This window comes from Anomalospiza imberbis, chromosome 1 (genome assembly GCF_031753505.1).
Source record: "Anomalospiza imberbis isolate Cuckoo-Finch-1a 21T00152 chromosome 1, ASM3175350v1, whole genome shotgun sequence".
NCBI lineage: Eukaryota > Metazoa > Chordata > Aves > Passeriformes > Viduidae > Anomalospiza > Anomalospiza imberbis.
Window position 1 is genome coordinate 85,019,182 of NC_089681.1, and position 25,341 is coordinate 85,044,522.

Below are 25,341 nucleotides of genomic sequence, written 5' to 3' on the forward strand. Positions count from 1 at the left end.
GTGGTGGGACAGGCCCCAGCTGCCCAGCTCTGCCTGACAGCCCCATGGGAGCCCCTGCTCCACTGACCCTCACAGGGCCCTGATATTCAGCTTGGCAGACTGGAAATGCACACAGCTTAGCTGCCTTTCATTTGGTGAATGTGTCTATCCATTTTAAAAATGAGCAATTCTTAGCTATTTATTTTTTTAATTCATGCAATTTAAAGTGCTTTAAAAGATAAGTATTTACCATGTGGTCAATAATTCATAGGAAAATTCAGATGAATTAGGGGACAACATTGCATCAAAAGTTCATATGAGTATATCAAAGATATACTCAGTGATAGGGAGATGAAGGAGAATTACCCAAAATAATGTGGTAGGCTGACAGCAAGGTCAGGAATTGAGATAAAATATTCCAATATCCAGTCCAATACAGATGTCTACCAGATGCTATTTCTACTTCATTGTGGTTAACTAAGAACACTAGAAGAAGAATTAAAACTAATGAGAGTAAAACAAAGAAAATCTTCCCAATTCTAATTCAAGAGGCTGCTCAGAAAGTCTTTGAGTGAATGAAAACCCTTCTACTATAGAAATTTACCTTATAAGAATCTGCTTAATCTTCAAAAACAGTAATGGCCAAATTTGATTTCACTGATGACAGTGAAAATACAGAACTCTTCCACTAAGCTGAGTGGCATTAAACCACATACACCTAGACCTAAGATTAACAACTAGGCAGAGGTTTCATGTGGATTCACATCATGTCTACAATATAAATAGCACGTGGAGCACAAAAATTGCTGTTACTCAGCATGTTTCAAAAACTATGGGGAAAAGAAAGAGGATGTGACATGTCTGGGAAAGTGTACTCAAAACAAGACCAAAAAAGAAAAAAAGACACTGTTTGAAGCTGCAGAAGTGTACTGAAGGTGAGTTATATTTTATTTTATTTCATTAAAATATATTTTAAAAACATACAGTGTAAAAGAATTAGGATTCTCAATAATTTATTATTTACATTAACAAATTCTGTTTGACTGTTATTCTACATATAGAAATGAAAAGTCTGCAGAAGGGAGTTGCATCAGCTTTTCCAGGACCAAGCAAGCCTCTTGTCCAAGAAACATGTCCAAAAATGCATTTCTTTCAATTTTAGTCCCTTCAAAATAATATTTGCAAACAGATGGCAAAAAGCTCAATGAAAGGTCATGCTGGTGAGTGTTGAGCACTCACAGTGAGAGCTGCGAATTTGGGGTGCTCTGCAAAGGAGAGACCCCAAGGAGACATTAACATTGCACTACTCAACAGTCAAGAGGCTGCAGGGTACAATCCCACTCTTGCTCCCACTGTCCTATTTCTGCTGAAATCCATGGCATTACATAACAAGGAGGCCTGCACTTGACCCCTCCAGGCAGATCTCAGAAAGCTAGACAAATTCCTTGAGACAGGGTGGCAGTGGAGAGACTGTTTTTCCTACCACTGTAGGCACACTGCAGCTTATCATTCTTTTTCAGTCCAAACACAACATAAAACTCAGTGTCTTCCTTCCCATCCACTGGGAAGAAATATGCATAGGGAATTATCTCTCTGAAGTAAACATCTGTAAGCACCATTCACATGTGCTGGTCCACAAGAAAAGAAAGAATATTATCAAAATGCCTGCCATGGCCTTGACCCTTTGTTGTAGATGCTGGCACAACCCTTCTTACTGGAGCAGCTCAGCTTTCCCATCGGCTTTCCAGACTTCCAAAATCATCTGGGTACCCAAACATCATGAACAGCTCATTGCAATGCCAGTTGCTGTCTGCTTTACTATTCCAGGAAAGAGCAGTCGCCCTTTCAGTGATTATCCAAAAGCCCATGGTTAAAAGAAGTAAAGCTGTCAGCTCGTGTGTTCTGTTTCCTGGAGGCACTCAATGGTATTTCTGACATCTCGTGTAAGGCACCAATCATCCGGTAGCTGAGCAAAAAGCGACCCACGAGACCTCCATTAAGCAACTGCAGAGGGAACTGACAAAGTTCAGCTGGTTTGCTTGTCTTCTTGCTTACAAAGCATAAAAAGTGTGGTCACGCCATCCGAGGAAGTTTATGGTGGTATCCTAAAAGGGGAACTCAACTTGCACCACAAGGAGCATGGGTGACTTGTGCCTGCTTCAGCACAAGTTTCTGGCAGCTGAGTCATGGTGGCAATTCCAACAGACATAGCAGAGATTTCCCTGATCCCCAGGAAGCCTCTGCTGCCTTGCTTTCACAGAAACTGAGTTTGTTGTCAGCAGCAGAGCAGATATCTCCTCACAAGATGTCTCCAATAACACACAACACACTTATAAAACCAGCTTTGAGGTGCTCTTGCTGCAGCTTCCCTGCTGTTGGTCTTGTCTGCACAACCTTATTCACAGAGATGCAATGCCAGAGATAGCAGAACCTATGGACAAAGAGGCTGGCTGGGTGCTGGCTGACTGCACCCCTGAGCAGCCTCAGTCCAGAATGTCAGTCTCAAATGGGACCAGGTGGTAGTATGTCAAATTGGTGACATAAGCTGTTGGATCATCACTGTCTTCCAGCTCTGAGGTAAAGTCACTAACACTTTCGAACCTAAGGAGAGATGAAAAAAAAAAAAAAACAACACCAAAAGGCATTAAGTAAGTTAGAAAATCAAAGGAATTGGAAAAAAAATACTAAGGGAGTGGGAGAAGCACTTGGAGCTGATTTCATCCACACCTCCTTCATCTCCTACACTCATGTGTTTATGACTAAACTATGGGCCAGTGAGACCCATGATGCACGAAAGTAAGTTATCATGTCACCCCTGACTTTCAAAGCTACTAGTGAGGAAGGAAGGAAGCAACAAGTGAGTCTTGGAAGAGTGAATCATGCAGTTGAAGTCCACATCCTTCCATTTTGTTCCCACAGCATATGTAAACAACACATAGATGCCTCAGTTCTCACACAAAAGTGAAAAAGAAACTGCCTTTGTTTCACATCTGAATTTGGACTCTCAGTCTTTCACTTCCCAGGCACCTTCTCTGGGATTGGCTTTTGTAAGAGACCAAGTGTCTAACATAGGCAGGAAAAAATGACTACAGTGTCCTTCTTCTGGAGTCTAGCTGTTGTTCCCATGGTACAAGGTTTAGATTTTGACAATCAAAGAATCTACAAATATAAAAAGATTCCCAAGTTTAGTTTCACCTGTTTTGGTATTTTCCTCCCCACTTCCCAACGCCTGTTTCATAACCTACACTTTTGCAAGAATTACCTACTGTCTCATACCAACTCTCAACCAGAAGGCATCAAGCTGTTAAAACCTACACTTCTTTCAGTTACACATATTCCCATTCCAAGAAGGCCTGAGTTTCTGTGGTAAGAAATATTATCTTCTTCCTAGATAGCCTAGCAGTCAAAGACAGTCACTGCAGGCCAAGGACTAAATTTCACCTCAGTTCTAAAGGGGGTATGAAGAACTGTAAAGTTTCTATTTCTCAAACTCTGTCTTTAATATTTTGAAAGAAATTTCATTCACTATGACAGAGTGAGAAATAAAAGGAAATAGAAACTGAAAAATGCACAAGATGGAAAAAGAAATTCTAACCTAGCCTTCCTTTTAGCATGTGTCTCTAACACCTTTATCAGCCTACTGCAGCTCTCTGAATGGCAGATAAATAGATGAGCTTTAAAATAATTAATATTTAAAGCTGCATCTCATCTACACATGAACTAATTAGACTCTTCAGACAAGTGAAACAACCGTGGACATCCTTCTAACCGCACCCTAGAGGGTGACCTAAGAGTTAAGTATTTCAGAGGACCTGAAGAAGAGTGGTAGGGTAAACAAACAGATAAGTCTCCCACTCTCATCTTTTCCCAAAACTTTATTTAGAAGTACAATGGGTTATTGGATAGCCTGGTCTATACATTCTGCAACGTATAGCCACAGTTCTATCTTTTCCATACTCCTTCCAGCTCCTTCTCATCTCCTTTTTTTTAAACTATGAGAGCCAAAATAGAGAATATTTTTTGAGAAGTAACTAATGGATTTTCTCCTGCGGTGCTGTGGCTTTGCTCTTCACTTTAAATGAAACAGCAATGAGACTGAACTTTGAATGTTTATTACCCTTATTCCTCTAGTCCCTCCAGGCTGTTTACTTGCCTGCGTGTGTGGGAATGTGTGCACAAGGGAGTTGACTTGGTATCTTGAAAATACTTTACAGATTACGCTGTGCTGTCTTATGGACTGCAAGTGATCCAGAAACAACAGATTATGAAATACCAGTGGGACAGATAGAGTGAAGAAAGTGGAAGAGGAGTCAAGAAGGCTATTCATATTCTGCTCTCTTTCTCTTATCAGCATAAAGCTACATTATTACATCTGAAAGGTCCCACAGATTTTGTGGTTCTCCAGCCTCACCGATAGGTTACTACAAGCAGAATGGAGGTGCAAAGCAGGGGAAGTCGGATGCTGTGGTTAAGCAGAAAGCTTTTCTTGCCACCAAGAATGAAGTGTGTGCACAGCAGTCTGCAAAGCACTGCTCTAGAGTGCTCACACAAATCCAAACTCAATAAACCATGACTGTTTACCACAGTCAGAAGCTGTGTATGACACCAACAGTCAAAATGCTTTTAGGCTGTTATCAATAGGTCTTTCTCTCAAAATGAATTCTGCAACTCTACTGTGGACCTTCAGATTCCTAAATGCCCAAACTGCTGCCCTTAATTTTTTTTCCTCTAAGTACCTTAACAGACACACTGTCTTTTGCAAGAGCCTACCTCTTGTGTTGTAAGATAAAATTCTTTATCATTTTAACCTCTGTTAATGCATTAGATTTGCTACTCTGATTCACCAGGAAGAAGAGGGAACAACATGGAAGCTTATGGTTTGTACAGGCTTGCTAGATAAAGAACTGGTGGCTGGGCTCAAAGAGTGAGGGATGGTGAATGGAGTTAAATCTATTTGGTAGCCTTTCACAAGCAGTGTTTTCCTGGGCTCAGTTTTGGGGCCAGTCCTGTTGAATTTCTTTATTAATGGTCTGAACATGGGGATCAAGTGCATCCTCTGTCAGTTTGCAGATGACACCAAGCTGAGTGGGAGTGCCAATGTGCTGGAGGATAGGAAGGCTTTCCGAAACAGAGGGATCTGGACAGGCTGGATTGATCAGCTGAAGCCAATTGTATGAGCTCCAACAAGACCAAATGCTGAGTCCTGCACTTGCATCACAAATGACCCCATGCAGAGCTATGGGTTTAGGGTAGAGTGGCTGTAAAACTGCCTGGCAAAAAATGACCTGGGGGTGCTGGTCATGAGCAGCTGAACAGGAACCAGAGTGTGCCCAGGTGGCCAAGAAGGCCAATGGCAACCTGGCCTGTATCAGAAACAGTGACCAGCGGGACCAGGGATTGTCCCCCTGTACCCAGCACTGCTGAAGCAGCACCTTGAATCCTGTGTCCAGTTCTGGGCCCCTCACAGCAAGGACATTGAGGTGCTGGAGCACATCCAGAGAAGGGCAACAGAGGTGGTGAAGGGTCTGCAGCACAAGTCTGATGAGAATTGACTAAGGTAGCTGGAGTTTTTTAGTCTGGAGAAGAGGAGGCTCAGGGGAGACCTCATTGCTCTCCACAACTGCCTGAAAGGGGGGTAGCCAGGTGCAGGGATGGACTCTGCTCCAGGTAACAAGTGACAGGGCAAGAAGTAAGGGCCTTGAGTTCTACTGGGGAAAGTTTAGATTAGATATTAGGAAAAATTTCTTGACTGAAAGGGTTATCAAGCATTGGAACAAGCTGCCCAGGGAAGTGGTTGATTCACCACCACTGGAAATATTTAAAAGATGTACATATCATAGAATGATAGAATGGTTTGTTTTGGAAGTGACCTCAAAGATCATCTAGTTCCAAACCCCCTGCCATGGGCAGGGACAACTTCCACTTCGTCAGTTTAATCAGACCCCCATTCAGCCCGATTCTCAATGCCTCCAGGGATGGGGAATCCACAACCTGGGGAACTTGTGTCAGTATCTCACAACCCTTATCTAAATATTTTCTTCCTAACAGCTAATCTAAACCTACTCTCCTTCAGCTTAAGGCCACTCCCCTTATCCTATCACATGCACCCATGAAAATTCATGCAGATGCTCTACATCTCTCTTGCAGGCCTCCTTCAGGTACTGGAGTAAATTTGCCAAAAAGGCAGCTTATCCAATGCCACAGACTCTGCTGCTGGCCTAGAAGACAGAAGTGCTAACAGTCTTTGCAGATAAAGCTATCTCTGTAACAAAACCAAATAATGAGCTGAAATGCATTTATTTACCACCTTTTTCTTTCAAAAGGACTTCAGACTACACTCCAAGAACCACACACAAAAGGACTAGTTATGCCACATGGATGCTGAGCATAATGGCTTAACCACAGTTTGCAACAGTATGGTGTACTGCCAACTAAAATCAGAGAGAAAATGAAGGAAGCAGAAAAGACCTCCTTCAGAACAACAGAGTAAGCAACTGCAACTTGGAAAAGTGCTGTGGTTTCTTTTGCAACAAGTGTGAGACTTTTCAGCTGATGGATCACTGGGCAGGTAACTCTGCAGGCTACACAGCTAACCAGTATAGGGAATGAGCTGAAGCTTCAAGCGCTTCTTCCTAAAAAATACAGGTTTGCTCTGCAAAATGTCTCATTCAAGTCCATCAGCAGCCAAAACACGTAAAAACCTCATAAAGAGTTTAATGCAGCTGAAAGGAAAAAATTCCCATCTGAGGATATCAAGTCCACAAGGAATTAACACTGATTTCAGGGTAGAATACACCATAAATCCAATTTTACTGAAACTGAAAGAGAGCAGCACAGGATTTGAAAGATATTAAAGTTTCCTTTCTGGGCTAATAACATACATTTAAACCAACAGTATAGAAAATCTCTGCTTTTGAAAAAGGTTCAATTTTTACAGAACAGCTTTCCTACACTGGTTCCACTATGTCCTGGCTATTATGTCTTGACTATAAAATACAGCTGCAGGATTGGAAAATTTAGGGCACCATATAAAACACACATTCAAAATTTATTAACTTCTTGACTCTTGACTTCACATCCTTTGGAAAGTTAAATAAGTTAGGTTGCACAAAGTCAGGCTCTTACCCTAGATTAATTTCTTCTACCAGTTTATGGGAAACTATGCCTATCATTCAGTTTTTATCACATTAGTATTGTCTGACCTTAACAGTCTCTGACTTCAATGGGATGACAGTTAGATGATTGTAGTTTCTGATTCCAGGCTGGTAAGTTTTGCTTGGGCTGGAGCACATTTTTAAAATCAAAACTAGCTATAAATGGTTTTTTTCATGTTTAAAAACAAAATCAAAGTAAGGCAGGAAAATGCTTTCTTTGGTAACTTTCTCCTATAATTTGTCACTCTCAGTACAAAGAGTGATCCACTGTGAACTATAACAATTTTAATTTCCAGGTATTGGCCTTACAGAATTACCTCTAGTGTGCCATTTCAGCCTCATTATTACAAGCTTATAAGTTTAAATGCTGTTAGTAAGGTCAGGGTTCAAAACACTAAGTGATAAGTTAATAAAAAGACTTCAAGAAATTACACTCGAGCCAGACATGCTCTCCAGCCCCTGACAAAATGTTGCCAAGCTCTAAACCTTGTTACAGACTGGCATTTCAAATATGACAAGACAGATCACTGCATTTGAAGATAAAGGCTCCGTAAGTCTTTTAGTATTCTCTTTCCTTCATTTGACTGGTCAAAGGAAAAAGTAGGTCAACATTTCTTATCAAAAATATTAGAGTGATTCACTACCTGTAGCTCATTGAAATATCAATCACCTGATATGACAGAAACCTATAGGAACATATTTCCATCCATACCCATCTGTGAATACAGTCACTAACTTAAGACCTACATGAATCACAGAACGGTTGGGGTTGGAATGGGCCTCTGGAGACCATTCAATCCAACCCTCTGACAAGGCAGGGTCACTCAGCCAGGGCACGTGACACAGGAACATGTCTAGGTGGGTTTGGAATGCCTCCAGAGAGGGAGACTCCATGACCTCCGCAGGCAGCCTGTTCCAGTGCTCTGCCATCCTCAACGTAAAGAAGTTCTTCCTCATGTTGAGATAGAACTCTTTGTGCTTTAGTTTATGGCCATAGAAGCCTTCCTGGTTACAAGTTTCTGACCCCAGAATACCTATACATATTAGGAAGCAGAATTTTCCAGTGAAAGCAGTCTAATTTGCCTTTTCCAAGGATATACACACACTACACCAAGTCCCAGCTGAGCAGCTGTTGACCTTTGTTCAATTACTTTCAGGGATGTGTTCCCCTCTGATGACAGTGTTTTGCTTCCCAAACATTCTACTATCCTTTGTAGCAGGATATGCTATTTGCTAGGCTGTTTGAGTTTCCAAGTTTGGGCTCAAACCAGCTCTCACCACAGTCATGGGAGAAAGAAATCTGTTCTCCCTTTGTAGCACCCCTTCAGCAATCTCAGTTCTTTTTTCATACACAGAGGATTGATCACTTTGGGGTCAATCATTCTCCCATTTTACCCACTTCAACAGGAAATTGCTGTGAAGTGCTAACAATCAGGCCCAGTAACCTTTAACCAGTCAGGATGACAGCTGTACCAGTCTTGCTCTTAGACAGACAATAACATTTTGCTAGGGGAGTTGGAAAGTTACAGGATGACAGCTGTACCAGTCTTGCTCTTAGACAGACAATAACATTTTGCTAGGGGAGTTGGAAAGTTACAGTGAAGGTGACAGCATTGCTCCTGCTCAAACTCCACTTACAAATGTTCTGCTGAATCTACATCCAGGTGCTTCTCTTTTCCATTAGGTATACTGTGGTCAATAACTATCGTTTCAGTGTTGGCTAAACAGAATCCGTTTGATCGCATGATTTCTGTTAGGAGAAGAAAGAAAACAAGATCAAAAAAAAAAGCTGGAAATCAACTGTGTTTCATATGTAATTGTCATGGCTATGAACTGAGATGTGCCCATGACATTGAAAATCTGCACAGGAAAGCAGGAATGAAGAGTTGGTTTCACAGCTTCTTACATCTGCAAACTGACAGTGCTCAAGCAATTCTATTCACCTAACCAATTCACAACACAGAGCATCTACCACTACCAAATCATAATTGTATTTTTCTTAGACATTCCTAGGCTTAAGCAAAACTAAAAAAAGACATAAAAATGGAAATGAAAAGTGACCTTACAAGTTAATTCAACCACCAACTCTAAGTTGTGTAAAAAAATACCATGTTTTACACTGCCCTTGATACTGCTTATTTGTTTCTGTGTTAGAAACCTCTAATACAGAATATCTAAAACTTACACCCAATTCCACTGACTTACTACCATGGGGAGAATTGATAACTAAAAAACAGTATTTGATGAGAATGAGAAGTTAATCCATATCTGTGCTCTAAGGAAAATCAAACTAGGAAAGTCACAAGGATTTCTTTCGGTCACACAATTTTAGATGAAGCTAGGACCAACACAAAATAAATGCACTTTTCAAAAAAAAAATCAGCACTGACTTAAGTAGGATAACTCTTGATCTGCCTCAAGACACTATGACCCTGTGTTACAGCCTTGCATTATCAGCACAACAAAAAAAAATTAGTCTGTGGCACAAAATATGGTAGGCAGAAAGCACACCAACAAATTTCATCTATATATACAGTTCAAGCAATGAACAGGAAATGAGGCATGAGAGAGGAGGCAATTTTTTTAACATTACATGCTCCTGCATTAAGGTAAAGCCAATACTCACTTCCATATTTTTGTTGAGACTCATCTTTGACTTTCATTCCGTATTCTACTGCAGCTCATTTTAGCAGAATACATTTGGGGGTTGTGTAAACACTGAACCCCAGCAGAATCACATTTCACATGACTCATCTTGAGCCAGCATTGTATGATTGTAAAATAAGATTTACACCATAAATTCAAATTCAGCTTTCATCTTAGATGGCAGCCTTTTCTCTCTTCTCCATCACCTACTACTCTAAGCAGGACCATGTGGAAGACAGTTTGTTTTTTCAGAGAATACAAAACATTTTTGCTTGCTTTTCCAAGACTGCGAGCCAGGTAGAAAGCTGCACTATGAGTAACAGGAATGCCCATATTTTCCTAGTGTCCTTCACTTGACCTAAGAGTTACAGCATTTCACTGCTTCATGAACTGCTATACCCATTATCATTTACTGCCATCTACTGACAGCGCTGCCAGAAACTGAACCATTTCCATTGTGCAACATCCAGATGAGGCAAATATCAATTAACATCAAATTTCCAGCTATGTTCTTAGCATTAATGGCAGCAATCACTTGAATGATGAAATCAATTACAAGATGCTTTTGTATAGCTGCACAGATAGGAGAATTAGTTAATTAAGTATGACTCATCACTACCAACAATAATTTAGAATTAAAACGTGCTATCATTCAGCTGAGATAGTTTTGTTAGTACCAAAGAAAATTGATACCAGCTCCTTGCCACATTATAAACCTTAGAGGACTATGGATTATTTCACTTCAATTAATTGTAAATAAGCTCTTCTGGTGACACAAAATCAGGAGTCGGCACTAGGTTTAAACAAAGTGTTTCAGTACAGAAATACAAAACCAGGCACACCAGAAGCTCACAGACCTTTTGACAACAGTCAGTGGCAGATGAAGAGGGGAAAAGCTAAAAGAATAGGCAGGGATAGGCTCTCCACTTTACCCACTAGCAATCTGTGGTTTAGAACTTCCTGTGTCTCCACCTGTGACAGGTTTCAATGTACTTTTCCTCCACTTCCTTGTCTCATTCCCTTTTGAAGTCACTTCGGCTTTCAGTTCCACCATATCCTATGACAGTGAGTTCCACTCCTTAACTATGCTTTGTATGGAAACAAAACAATATTATAACCTTTCTTTTGTTTGTTTAAAGCCTGTTGTCTGTCAATGATATTGGATAACCTATAGCTCTTGTTTCGTAAGAAATACAGGGTAATTGACCTCCTTCTATTCACAGCTTTGTAGACTTCCATCATACTAGTCTGCCATCTCTTCTCACAGGTAAGGGTGTCCTTCTTTAATTAACCCCTTTCTTAGAGAAGCTGTTCAACAACCTGAATCCTCACTGTTTTTTTGTATAATTTTAAATTCTATTATATCCTGAGATGAAGAAACCAAAATTGTGCATATTGTGTTCAAGAGGGGGCTAACCTCCTCTCCTCTGTTTCCTCCTTCTTTCCTAATAACACCTAATATTCTCACTGCTGATATTGCCCATTGCTTGACACCAAGCTTACCCTTTCAGAGAACTATATCAATAGCCTCAAAATCTCCTTTCTAAGTGCTAACAGCACTATCATATGTGATGACGTGCAGTAAGGACTGAATTTTCCTCACATTCGCTGTTTTGCATTTGTCAGCCTCCCATTTCACCTGCTACTTTATTGCCTGAATGCACCTTGCACAGTATATCAAGGAAAATTATATGTTCTATAGCACAAAGCACTATTGAGAACTACATTTTGAATTGTTGATACAGAAATAATAATGGGAACAGCAAATGAAGTAACTTTCATTCTTCAATTCTTGTGTAAACTGCAGGCAGTTAACAATTCTTACCTGATATTTTAACTGGACTTTGAAAGTTTGGCTGAATTTTATGGACATTGTCATTTTTTAGAACTTGGTCCAAAGGAGATCTCTCAAAGAACGTGAGGACAACTTCAGACCTTGAATACTTAAAAAGAGAGAAACAAAAAGAGACATCCATTTTTAACCAGTAGTTTGCTTTGTCCCTCTTCTCCATTTCCACCCCTTCACAGTATGACAGAAAGACTTATTACAAGTGACAGCTTGGAGGCATCATTACACAGTTCTGGCACTCAGCATTTCTCCAAGTTACTCAATAAATTGCTGCTCCTTTCAGAGTTTGGCAAAGCCCATAACATTCTAATCTGCATGAGAGTGCATGTCACCATGAAGGAGGAGTCAAGCTGGGCTAAATTGGAACTTGGCTTACTCACCTTCCAGGGCATGTTTATAATAGTCTTCAGAAGCTTTTCCACTTCATTAAGTCTGGCTTCTATATCGTGTGCTTCTTTTATTGTGATGAGCCCTAGAAACAAAGTAAACAGATCATAAGCATAAACAAAAGCACACTTATGCACACTTTAGCAGCCAGAAGCAGCCCTCAGGAAGATGTAGAACAACCTCAAATATGCCTTCCAGGAATGTCTTTTAAACCAACTGATGATAAAGAGTGCACCCCAAACTGAGATGGGTGTAGTTTACAAGAAAAGTTGCAAGCCTGACACAAACTCAGCTGTTTATGACCATATGTAGGAATTGCAAGACAAGCAGAAGTAGAACCACTTACTCCTGCACCCACAGTTTCGCTACACAGCATTCCCAGCAGTGATAGTTAAATAGCACACTTTCTGCTTCCAAGAACTATTATTCATCCTTTTTTTCCCCTGTAAATAAAAAGCAAAAGAAAACCAAGAAAACCAAAAGACACATCCTACAGATAAGAGGGAAAAAATAAACACAAGCTAAATAAAAGGCTTTGAGTGCAGTTTTGTATTTCTCTGACTGTAAGCTCCAGTGAGTGGTCCAAGGAAAATTTGTCAGTATCACATTTTTCAAGTGCAAGATAACTGTTAGGATTTTCTTTTCACCTATTCAGTCATCGAATTTATCACAGTGCTGCAGAAGGGATTAAGACTTAAATTTCACTGCCCAATATACAGAATGACGCATTACAATGCAATATTGAATTGCTTGGTATGGTGATCTCAAAACACCAATACCGTATTTTGTATGTATAACCTGCAGGACATCTCTAACTTTCCCCTCGTCTAGCAGACTGAAGGAAATACAGCACAGGTTAGATGCATGTACAGGGCATATGAGGAGAAATAAATCCCAAAATCCCACATCCCTCTAGTGGGCCTTTTATTGCTGATATTTACAACCTACTTTTTCTAATCAAATCATCATTTAACTTCTACATTTGTGCATCTTTTCCAAGGAGCAGGATACACCCATGAAAATGAAATACCTAAGAAACCACAATAAACAAACAAACAAAAAACCGAACAAAAAGCTAGGAAAAGACACAATAAATCAGAACCATCAAAATTAAAAATCAGCAAAGCAGTCTGTGAGAAAGCACTTCAATATACTACATTGTGTTAAAGTAAGCATATCTGCATCTTCCTATTCAAAAGACAAACGTAGAGCCATCAAACATGCAGAGTGTGGGAACAGCATCCACAAACACCTCTAGTCTGCACCAGTCCTTGTTGTTTGCTACCAACGAGATACAATCCCACAGAAACTTTCCAGACAAAAGTGTGACTTGGAAGCTGTCAGCTCTCCTCCAGTTACAGCTCTAAATAAAACAGAGATTGTCTCCAAAGCAACCGGGTTTACTTGTCAGTTGTCCGACAAAAGTCCCCCTGATTGTATAAGCCTTTCTCTTGCTCAACAGTCCTTCATTTTGCCTGTTTTTCCAGCATGGCTATTGCCTCATCCCAGAACGACTCGCCCCCTCTCCTGACAGAAGAGCAATGCACACCAGCAGGCATATAAGGGAGGTGCTGTGTGTCTTTCTTTGGCTGCTATACACTACAGTCAGGTAGCGTTGCTTGGAGATTCTCTGAAAGGCTGTAAATGAATAAACTCATCTGCATGGCTCCACAGACTGCATACTAGCTGGGCTGTGCTTGGCATTACAGACCTGAATTGCAGACCAGCACCCTTCATTGTCCTAACTACAGGGTGCAGGCCTGGGTGGATCTGCTTCACCCCTCCACAAATATGTTCCCATCCCACATTTGGATCAAGTTCAAATTTTTCAATGAATGGGCTGTCATCTTCCCTAAAAGAAAGAAAAAGCTGCCAATGGTCCCACAGCTCAGACACCCATCCATGATGTTAGAAACATGCTGCTGGCCCTGCTGCAGCCCACATCAGAGAAAATAGAGCCAGCCACCTTGGTGCCAGCTGCCTCCACTTCTCCTGCTGGTCTTGATCCACTCTGCAAAAGCACTGATATAGTCAGAGCAGAGACTGCCCAGCTGTGGGTCCCACCTCATCGCCAATCCACCAGGGATTCAGCACTCAGCTGCTCCCTCTCAAATCTGCCCTCGATCTCAGAGCCCTTCCCAGATAAGCATGCACTGTTGGAACTAGTATTTTACCAGGAAGAGGGATGCTTTCAAACAAATGAAGATATTCAGACTGGGAGGGGGAGGAAAAAAAACAAAAAACAAAACCACCTCAGCAACAACCCTGAGCATTCATCCCACGAGGAAAACCAGCCAAGCGGTCAGGATTTCTCTCATTAGTAATCAGGGAAAGCATCTGCAGCTCCACATGGTCTTTTTATGCTTCACCAAGAAGTCAGACAAGGCTGTCAGCCTGTTGCACAGTCACAGATCACCCCATGGGAGGTTTTACAGCTTCTTGCATTCACAAGGAATTTCCAGCCCTGGTATATTATCTCCTTCCACCTCTTGGAAAGACACCAGCCATGCAAACCCACACTCCAGCCTGGAAACTGGCACAGAAAACTTGTAACATCTGACACCATAAAAACTGTTTCTTACTGAAGCTTTCAGTAATATCAAAACCAAAAAGCAGACAGCGTAGGAAGGAGGGTGATACATCTGCCTGGCCAGCTTCCTATATATGTGCTCAATGATTGCAGATGTGCAGTTTTGGGGCGTAAGGCTGCTGACCTTAAAGGAATTCCCTATACAGGGAGTTCAATTTGGCCAGGCTAAAGCCTTTCTTTTCATACATCTGAAACCCAAACAAACAGAAACCACTTGACTGGCCTTATATACATATATTTAAACCTGTAATTTCTTCTGCAATAGTCATGAAATTTGTAAGACCCTCATTTATCTTAATTCTACAAGTCTCTGTTTTTAAAGGTTAACAGATACTCTTGTGGTTTTCAGTTAGTCACAGACCATGATCCCACAACCTGAGAGACTGCTCCCAACCCCACAGCCATCCTAACCAGAGCAAGGCACTGCCTGCCCAAGCAGCCAGGAGGCGTGGAGGTTCTGGTCCTTCCTTTCCATTCCTTTCAGCACTCTCTAACTGGTTGCTGTCATCAACCACAGCACTCACGTGCAGGAGGAACACTGGAGTGCCACAAGGTAAAGTCTCTGGTGTCAACACTGGCTTAAGGTGCTCCCACCCTCCCCTGGACCTCATTTCCTCTCCCACACCACAACACAGAACTGCTTCTGCTTTGCCAGCACAATTGGGTGAGCAGCAGGGAATACCTCAAACCACTCCTGTAGTCAAAGGCTTCACCTCAGGAAACCCCAGACTCCACAGAAGAAGCAAGAGACGGCAGGCGAGGATGCCCCATCCAAGCTCCTTTCTCATCCAGGCACTATATTAAGTTTGAGCAGGAGTCAGAATTTGTGTAAAGACGGGTGACAGAACCGCACCCAGGTTTCCAGGCTTATTCTTCACTTTGTGGGGGTTTCTCCTTTGCCTGTCTTCTTTCTCCTGTTTGGAAGATTTGTCGAGGCAGAAAGAAAGTGAAAAAAAAAAAAAAAGCCAGAGACTGATGCAGAATCTCCAGACGCTGGAAACTCCTGAACAAACAGACACACAGACATGCCAGCTGACACTGCAGACAGAGCCCAGCACCCCCACCATTCATTAACCCTTACACAAATGCACCAAAATGTGGATGCATCTGAAGTGTGCGGGACCCCCTGGCCACATATGAACCATCCATACAGCAGCTACAAACATGTCCCAAGGCTGTTGTCTCTGCCCATGGGCCATAAATACATGTCTAGCCTTTATTTCCATCTAGGGCTTTTACTACCCAAGAATCCTTACTCCATTTGTTATAAAACAAAAACAAGATACCAGTAAAGCAGCCAGTATCCTGGAACCAATTGTGCTTTCTTCACTTGTTCTGTCATGCAACAGAGCTGAACTCAGAGCTGGGAAATTTGTTAGTGAGGTCATGGTGAAAGGCTGTTCTCATTCCTTTTTCTCAGCTCTGGCCCTTGTCTGGACTGCTAATGGAAAACATGCACAAACTCCTCCCAGGAAAACTTTGCTCTCTGGAGTCCCAATGGCTCCTTTTTTTTTGCCACAAACCCTACTGCCAAATACCACAAACTTCTAAGATTCCTTCACCCTGCACACAGGGGAGCCAACAGGCTGGGTGACGGGAGGGATGACACTGCCTAACCTAGTGTGGCACTCACCTGTGCCTGGGAGATTGCTTTATTTTTTATTACATAGTCAATGACCTCATTGAATCCTTTTGACATTTTCTCTGTCCCCTTCCAGACCAAGAACCCCGGGCAGAGTCCTTAAGACTGAAAAGGATTTGCTTTCAGTTTGAGACCAAGCGTAGGTAACAGCTCTGCGCAGAGCAACATGTGTCTGGAGAAGTATGGCACAAGCAGCACCAGAAGCCTGCAGCTTTCTTCCTGCCCTGGGTCCCTGGTGCCGGGGCAGCTGCAGGAGGCTGGGAGAGCAGGCCAGCAGCTGTGTACCTGGCACGCTGGCTCACAGCGTGGGAGAGGGGCCCAGAGCTGCTCACAGGCAGGAAACGAGCTCAGCAGCAGAGGAGAACGAACAGAGAGCCAACTCCTGATGTAAACACCCAAGCCTTGGTAGGGCTGTCCTATTACTGCTGTGTGAGCCACCAAATCTGCAACTAATGACATTTGAAAACTGCAGATAATGCATCCCATGTTTCTACCACAGGAAGCAGTACAGGAATTGCAGCATGTACTTCATGGCTCATAATGAAATGACAGAACAGTCCTGACAGCATACACGATAAGCATTGTCTCAAAAATCCTCTAGTGCCTTTCAAGGAAGAGTAAATTCATGCCCAAGTCAAGTATGTATCTGTAATGTCATGTCCATGATGACACACAGAAGTCTGTTTTTCTGGAGATGTACAAGTCACTATGTATACATAATACCAAACTGTAGGCAAACCCCATCTCTCCAATCTGAAGGACTACACCTCATATTTGTGATCAGGACAGGAGCAAAGAATGTCCAAGAGGTACTCTATTTTCTCAAAATCAGTTCTATACATACAGGAAGCTGAGTAAGAGCAGAAGCCAAGGTGTTCTTTCTGAAGATACGTGCAAGATGGAATGCCAATAGTCCTAAATGCTGTGTGTTTCAGTATGCACATGAAGATTAAAGTTGCATTGAACCCATCTCATCTAATTCTCTCTCCATTTCCTATAGGGAGACTGCAGAGTAGGTCTTAAAGGGAAAAAATTATTAACAAATAAATCCAGAGAGAAATCCTACTGTGTTCTGCTAATCCACACTGCAAGAAAGATTTCAGGCTTATAGATTTAAATCATGAGTCTGTCCTTCTGTCTTTGCACAAGATCCCATGCAGCAGTTAGGGATTTCACATCTTTAGGGAAGACATATAAGCTGCCTTGCATGGGCGACTGCTACTTTGCTGTCTCTGACCAGACTTCAAAGGGATATGTGCCCCTTTTCCCCTGTTACAGCATTAATTACCACTGCAGTACTAAAACTTTTTTATCCTTTTCCTTCATAGCTCCTTGCCCTCAGATACATTCTAAGCCTTGCACACACGGACAATCCAGGATGTAGACAGAGCAATAGAAAGAAGGTCCTAGTCATTAGAGAATAATGTTAAATTAAAGAGTCTAATTTCATTCATCCAAAGAAGGGCCAGGTCCAAAGTCAGATCAGGCTATTAGGGACTATATCTATTTGACTTCTAAACAAATTCACAGACAGATATTTCACTGAAACATGCAGAAACTGGAGCTACTCAACTGGTACATGGATCAGGGCTGAAAGACAACAGACAACCAAGCCCCATTTTTTCTGCTGTTTTGCTCCTTTGCAGTGCTTCCTACTTCCTCCCTCTGCTTAACTGTGTCTTCTCAATACCATTTCAGCTGTCATTGTTCCCCTGCTTCATGGCCACCATACCTTGCTCCTCCTGGCAGCTGCCCAGGTAGGATACCTCCTCACACCTCCTCACATGTTCCCTCAGCCTTGCCACTTGGGAACTATGGCATTAGCCACCTCAGGATGGATTCTGAAAAGGCCAAAACAGCTCCCATTAACAGCTGCCTCCTCTCTGATAAAGAGAAGAAGGATAAAAGATTTGCTAGAAGGGCAAAGGAATACTCAGGGGTATGTAAAGGCAGGAAATGAAAAAAAACCCAGCAGATGGGAAATCTTGTTTCACACAACTTTTCTTCAATAACAGCAGAAATAAATAACACCACAGAGATCCCTTAAGTCCAAAGACTTGATAAGATCCAGAGAAGGGCAGATAATTACAGGCAATCAGAGATGTCAAATCTTCAATTACTAGAGACCAGGACTGTCATTTTTTTTGTTCTCTGCCTATTATTTATGCTGTCTTCTGCAGCATCTGGTTCTCATCACCAGGGACAGGATCCTAGAGCTAGCTACAGCACTGGTCTGACTTAAGTCTGGCGCCTCTAGCAACTCCTCTTTGATGCCTCTTGCCTAATTCTTCAACCCCTCTCTTTTGGGGCAGAAGGGGCACACTTGCCCTTTCTCCTTGTTGGGGGAGTTCATCCACGTCATGTGACAGGAGTCACTACAGACTTTTCAAAGGATTTGCTATTGATGCAATATCACTGACAAGATTCCTCTTGGTGGCATTACTGAGGGAGCGACTAAAAGGACACAGCAGAGCTGAAAAGAGAGATGGGTGTAGGGAGGTGGACTTTTGACATTTATCACATTGTGCTGCCCTTCTTAAGCTTGATGATTAGGACCAAAATTTTTTAAGAGGTATCAGTACACAAAATGTGTGCAAGTCACTCCATACTTTCAGAAGTTCCACTAGGTAGTAGCAAATATATTGAAGACACTGAGATAAATCTGTTTGATGCAGAAAGAGAGAGAGCTTTTGAAACCCTGCCAACACCCTTCTTCTTTTGGAGTTCACAGGAAGCATATGCAGGATGGGGAGAAGTCCTGCCCAAACAGCTGTCTTACTGAAATCCTCCAAAGCAAAAGTGACCATGACCTGAGGACCCTGGCACACTCGAATACCCACGCAAAGAAAGGAGGCAAATCAAAAGCTGAGAAAACCAGACCCTCAAGATGATGGGTTCTGCACACATTGCATTATTAGTTATGGGATCTTCCAGGATCTCTGGAATGGAGAAGGCACGTTTTGGTGGCAGAACACAGCAGACAGTCTTTCCCCACAAAGTTCCCCATCTTGATGCCTGATGAGCCACAAGAAAGAAAAAGATGTCAAAGAAGCATGAGATAGGAGTGAACAAAGCAGTCAAAACCTGATGAAAAATGCAAGCTCCTACAACCATTTTTAGTGCTGATTACTTATCAGGTGAGAGCTGTCATGAAAAACACACCTCATTTCCATTCCTTTCCACCAAAAACTTCCCTGACACATTGCCTTGGTTCACCACAAAAAGGCAGCTTGTGTCTGGCTTTATAACAACACAGTCAGCTCCATTTATCTCCATTATTACAAATGAACCATGAAATTCAGCTGATAAAAAAACAAACCCAGAAGCCATAAACTTAATTTTGGTTATACAGTTCTGCTAGAGCCTGATAACCAAGAGCTGCATCTTTTGTCTGCCAGACAGAAGCTCTGAGCAATCTCCACTAATGAACTGTTGACAATGTCAACAATGAAAAGAGCACAATAGATGCAGTGTATTTATCTGTATTGCCACAGCACCGAGAAACAGCTGCTGTCTGTGCAAACCACTGTGCTGCTTCTGTAGAGCTCCCTCTTCTCATAAATCACACTCCCAGATGGTCTCGTAAACAACAACAACAACAACAAAAACGCTATAATGCAGCATATAGAAAACTAAGTTATGAACACGGCATTTGCAAGCAAACAATGTTCCTGGGCTGGCTCTTTGGGAACTGCCCTCTGTGTTGTGAGCATTCCTCCAATGGCAGCCCTGAAGGAGTCTCCCACTGCACAGCCACTGGGACATGGAAAACAGCTGATCACCCGCTTCCTGCAGGAGGATGCCACCCCAGAGGCAGGCACAAGGCTTGGAGCTAGAGTTCAGCCTAGTCTGAGGTCTGTGAGGAACCGCTCAGGTCTGCTGCAGGTGAAGTGACTGCTTCTACGCTATGAGGCAAAATAAAGGTACAAGGTTTCTATAGGAAATCTCCACCACTACTAGAAAACTTCTATGGATGGACAGAGGTTGAGCACCTGTGAAGTGGAAGGGAACAGAGAAGTTCTGCAGAGCCATAAATAACCATGGATGGCAGCACACTGTTGAGGGAAACCTGGAGGCAAAGAAAAGGAACACAGAGGAAATAATAGAAAGAAGAGCAAGGGGAAAAAAAGATCACAACAAAGCAGAATGAGTCAGAGGAAGCATGGAAAGGAGGAAAATGAGAACTTTAGGAAGAGAAGCCCATCTAGTAATAAAATAAATCTGTCAGAGGGTTTTTGATTTGGCAGCTCAGAGTATCAAAGCAGGACCAGGCACTGCAGGTAGGTACAATATGAACAGTTACATTGGAAGAGCATCTGAGTCTCTGTTCTGATAACAAAGGCAAAAAACAAGTGCAGAGGAGGATTGCCAGAAACACCCTGCCACTCCAAAGGCAAAACAAATCCCAGTTTTGAAAGGTTGCTAATGTGCTCTTTTGGCTTTCTTAAGGGGTCGATTCTGCCCCACTGAAGTCAGAGGCCAGGGAGGTGTGTGACTGCTGACGGCATTGAAGCTGGCTCAAGTTCAAGGATAAACCTTAGATGAGACCGGCTCAAAAATGGTATTTAGAGAAAATAGGAAAGGAGGGGGGTGGGGACAAGGAAGAGTCCTTTTCCAGATGTATACCTCAGTTTTGGTGTCTGTTTGGTCTGTTGCAACTATTTCTATTTCCATCAATTTTAAGTCAGCTTCTAAGTCCGTAGCTCTGCCTTTCTCAAGAAAACTGATTAAATTCAAAAGTATACTTTGCACAGGGAAACAGACAGTTTAGTAACATTAGGTTGTGATCATTGCAGGAGTGAACGAACCCGTGTTCTCCTGTGATCCTCTATGGCACATTTGCCTAGAGCAAGGGACAGGCAGATTTCAAAGACAAATAAAATACTAGCAAGTTACTGGTAACATCACAGTGAATCATACTTAGTCACCCTGCAGGTATGCACATATCTAACCTTGTTTACCAGCTTCCTAGTGAGATGCCTTGTGTTGCTGAACGTCCTTGGCCTTTAGCATCATTGTACACTTCCAGATGCAGAGAGTGCATTCTGCCACATGTTCTTACTAGTTACCAAAGACAAGACAAAACTGTGGGAATGCCCTACTCCCCCCGGGACTTCCCCTCCTCTCATATCTGAGAAAGGGTACGATGAACAGCTACTGCAGACAGCTACACCTCCCATCCTCTCCTCTGCAATCTCAAAGCACTCAGCAGCTCCAACAAATAAGGAAGGGGAGAGCATTGTGGAAGTCAGTCTGGGAGGATGAGGGGTCAAGAAAGGGAGAGAATGGTTTCCTCATGCTGAGCAAGAAAAGGAGCACACTCCTGCACAGCATGAACTGTCTGCTGAAGCCAGCAATAAAGGTAACAACCAACTCTTTCTAAAATTGCTGACGTTTTTAAAATAACCACAACCTTCGTTTAAAAAGTTAATAACATCAAATAGCTCAAGCTTCCACTCAGTCATATCCCTTAAATGTAACACACTGCAGCTTGACTGAGCTGTAGGATAATGCTAGTCCTTTTAATGCCCCTTAGGTAAATCTGTAGGGACTTTGGAGTCCTTCAATGCAATGCAAATTTGGTTTGCAACACTTTATCACTTCCTCCAGATAAAAGCCACAGCTGATATTCACCTTCTTTCAGGAAGCCCAAGATAAACACACACACATACAAACATTTACATATGCAAATATATTTGTATATATATATAAATACACATAAATGTATATGACTAAATACTAACACACACAAGAATGGGCTTTTGTCAGTTGTTTTTGTTGGGTTAAGTACATTGAGCTTCACTGTAGACAGCAGGACATCTGCTTTTAAACACGGCATTAAGAAACCATGCTTACCCCATGAATTTTGTAAAGACTGGACATGCCCCATGCAATCTCTTTTTACATGCAAAGCTTTGCATCACTATCACTTAGTTAAATGCGATTTTTATGTTTCAACTTTGTCAAGTTATCAGAGGCTGTAGCCAGCCAATTTAAAATGTTGGTATGATGAATTGTTCTTTAGGCAGAGAAGCATACTCTGCAAAGTAATTTTCTTTAGAGCAGGAGCAGCATAATTTTAAACAGAGAATTGCTGAAATTGTGACGCACGCTGTAATTGCTTAGAAACTACTCCTGATTTTTATTCTGCCTCTGTTGCAAAGTTAACCCCCACCCATTCAACAAGCTAAACAGATCATAATCTACTCATATTAGATTTCGATTTTTCAAATCCTGAAGTGATGCTTTGCTCATTCCCCATTCTACTGAAGTCGGTGTTCCTGAGATAAAGGTAAGTCAAGGTTGCTGGTTCTAGGTTTTAGGCAGAGATTGAGCAACACAGGCTGAGGATGGTTAATCTTTCCCAGCTGTTCATGCACGAATGCTTTCTACCTGGGATCTGTCAAGTAAAGCCAGTGCAAGGGACTATAATCCCTTATAGTCAAACCACACAACTAATGCTCAAACCACACAACTAATGCTTCGGAGAGAAGTGAAAAGAGTTGAATACTTTGCAAAAGCTCTGTCAGGCCTTGAGACACAAGAGGAACCATGCTTGCTTGAGAGAGGGGCTGAGGAATGAGAAGGGCTTTTAGGGCTTTTTGGATAAGCCACAGCTCCTGGGAGTAGCCAGCACTGGGTGGGGCAGTAGGCCAAGGATAGAGTCCATTTGCAGCCAGACACAGCACACACCCCAGTCCAGCTGCCAAGCCACTCTTCAGAGCCCCATAAAGCCAACAAGAAAGACTACTGGCACCCTGGGACGTCAATTTTTAGTCATAGTGACTCTGGTAGATGCTGTGTCCTGCAGGCCACAGGCAGGCTCGCTCCAAACCTACCCAGCATCCTCAGAAGCCGTGGCCCAGATGCCACATACACTTGAAGGCCACGTTACTGAGCATTTACTGCCACTCAGCACTAGTAAAAATCACACCCGCAGCTCTTTGGGTAGGACACGCACGGTGGGTAACAAACTTTCGCGGTACTTTGGATCCCTGGTCAGCAAGAGAAACGCACGAGGCACGGTCTGTGCCGATACACCCCAGGGCTGAGAGGTGGGGTCTGGCTTCCGCAGGCACAGCCCCATTCCCAGCCTGCACCCAAGCGGGAGGAGACAGCCCTCCTCCGGCACCCAGCCCTGCGAACGTCTCCCACTCGCACGCCGGAGCGAGCCGGGGCTGCGGGGCTGCGGCCGCCCGGGCTCCCTTGCGCCCACCCCCGCCGTCTGCAGAGGGCACTCGGGGCCCGCGAGTGGCTGCGGAGCGCCCGGGGCCGGCTGCCACCTCCCGGCAGCGGGGACGGGACATCCCAGTGCCAGAGAACACGGGCCGGGGAGAGGGCTGCCGCTCCCGCCACACAAGGAAGCTTGGACAGGGGAAGGTACGAGCGTTTTAATGGGAGGCACATAAAAAAACCCAAACCAAGCCTACCACCAGAGGTTAGGGATCTGGCAGGACCATGGAAAAAGACGTGTGTCACTATAAACACCTGTCAGAAAACATCCCTGGGGAGGCAGCCCGGGCGAGATCGCCACTGGCAGGCAACAGAGCTCGCTGTCACACAGGGATGGCCCAGGAATGAAGTCCGGTGGGTTTACACCTGTACGAGCGGTGGAGACCCAGTTCAGAGAACAGCAAAATGCACACCCTCTACAAGGGGTCTCACTAGCAAGGTGGGGGGCTAAATGAAAGCTGGGGAAAACTCTCCCATCCTCTCACGGAGAAAATCATGCACAGAATATCAGCTTTTCCCCGTTCCTGTTCAATCAATTTATGTCGTAACTCAAACAAGTGGGGAGACTGGAAGTCCTAGGCATACACCCATTTTCAGATGACCGGATGCTCCTCACCACTCTGCACACTTGAAATACGTCAGAATAGAACACGTAACTCTATCTAAAAAATACCCCAACAATTAAACAAACTAAACCCAACCCGCAAGACATCTAGGGTACATCCTGATTCTGCACAGCAAGGCCTGAGCTTGGACAACATCCCTCGAGTTGGGTTAATCCACTTCAGAAACTGGAAGAGTACAGACGTCTCTACTAACCGCTGCTGCAATTCCCGTTTTCACAGAAGTTATGCGAGGAATTACGCCAGCTCCCAGAGTTGCTCCGTCCCCTGGCAAGCGCCGCAGTCCTTTTTTTTTTTTTTTGCCCTCTCCTTTTGGCAAACAACATGCCAACATGCGGAGATTTTTCAGATACACCCTTTTTCTTCCTAACCACCCCCCAGCCCTTCTTCGGGGAGCCCGGAGGCACTGGAGAGGGGTAGCGCCAACGGGGATCCCTCTGTTCCCCCAGCCCAGCCTAGCCCGGAGCCGCGCAGCTGGAGATAGCAGCAGCGATACTGGGATCACCTTCCTGCGTGGAAACCTCGGGTACAAACGTATAGTCAAAAAAATAAAAGAAAAAAAAAAAAAAAGAAAAAAAAAAAAAGGAGAAACACAAATCAACATCCCGGGAGGAGTTTCCGACCACAAAACGCCCCCGCAGTTTTTCTGCCCCCCCGCCCCGTCCGGTTCTCAGCGGTTTCAGCTCCTCACCCCGTTCCTTCCGCCGAGAGGGACCGCTCACCCGCCCGTCCGCCCCGGCCATCGCCACCCCTGGGGAAGCGGCGGTCGAAACCCGCCCGCCCGCCGAGCAGAGAGCGCCAGAGCCGCGGAGGCTGCTCAAACCTTGGAGCAAGGGAGACCGGGACAGCTCAGGCCGGTCCTCGGGGAAGGAGTCGAGGAGCCGCTTGAAGAGGCGGCCGAGGTCGGAGTAGCTGCGGTGCAGGTAGAGGATGTTGCGGTCCGACCACTCGGTGCGAATCTCGTAGAACTCCTCCTCGTCGCCCCGCCGGCTGATGATGAGCCGCCGGATGCCGTTCACCCAGCAGCCCCGCACGTACATGTTCACCAGTGAGGTGCCCTCAAACACGGCCGAAGCCATCCCGCCGCCGCCCGCACATCCCCCGCCGCCGGCGCAGGGCGAAGCGCACCGCCCCGCGCCGCCGTGGCCAAGTTAAGAGGAGGAGGAGGAGGAAGGAGGAGGAGGAAGAGAGAAGGGGGGTGCCACCCGCCGCACGGCCCCCCCGGCCTGGCCCTGCCC

General features: G+C 43.8%; 1 protein-coding gene across 1 annotated transcript; it reads right to left on the reverse strand.

The window, feature by feature from the left end:
* Positions 1 to 904: 904 nt before the first annotated feature.
* Positions 905 to 25,341, reverse strand: PXDC1 (PX domain containing 1). Its single transcript, XM_068198602.1, has 5 exons — positions 24,927 to 25,341; positions 12,009 to 12,100; positions 11,605 to 11,722; positions 8,772 to 8,883; positions 905 to 2,580 (listed from the first exon to the last, which is right to left on the reverse strand). The coding sequence occupies exons 1-5, from the start codon at positions 25,180 to 25,182 to the stop codon at positions 2,463 to 2,465; spliced, it is 696 nt and encodes a 231-aa protein (XP_068054703.1). The 5' UTR covers positions 25,183 to 25,341; the 3' UTR covers positions 905 to 2,462.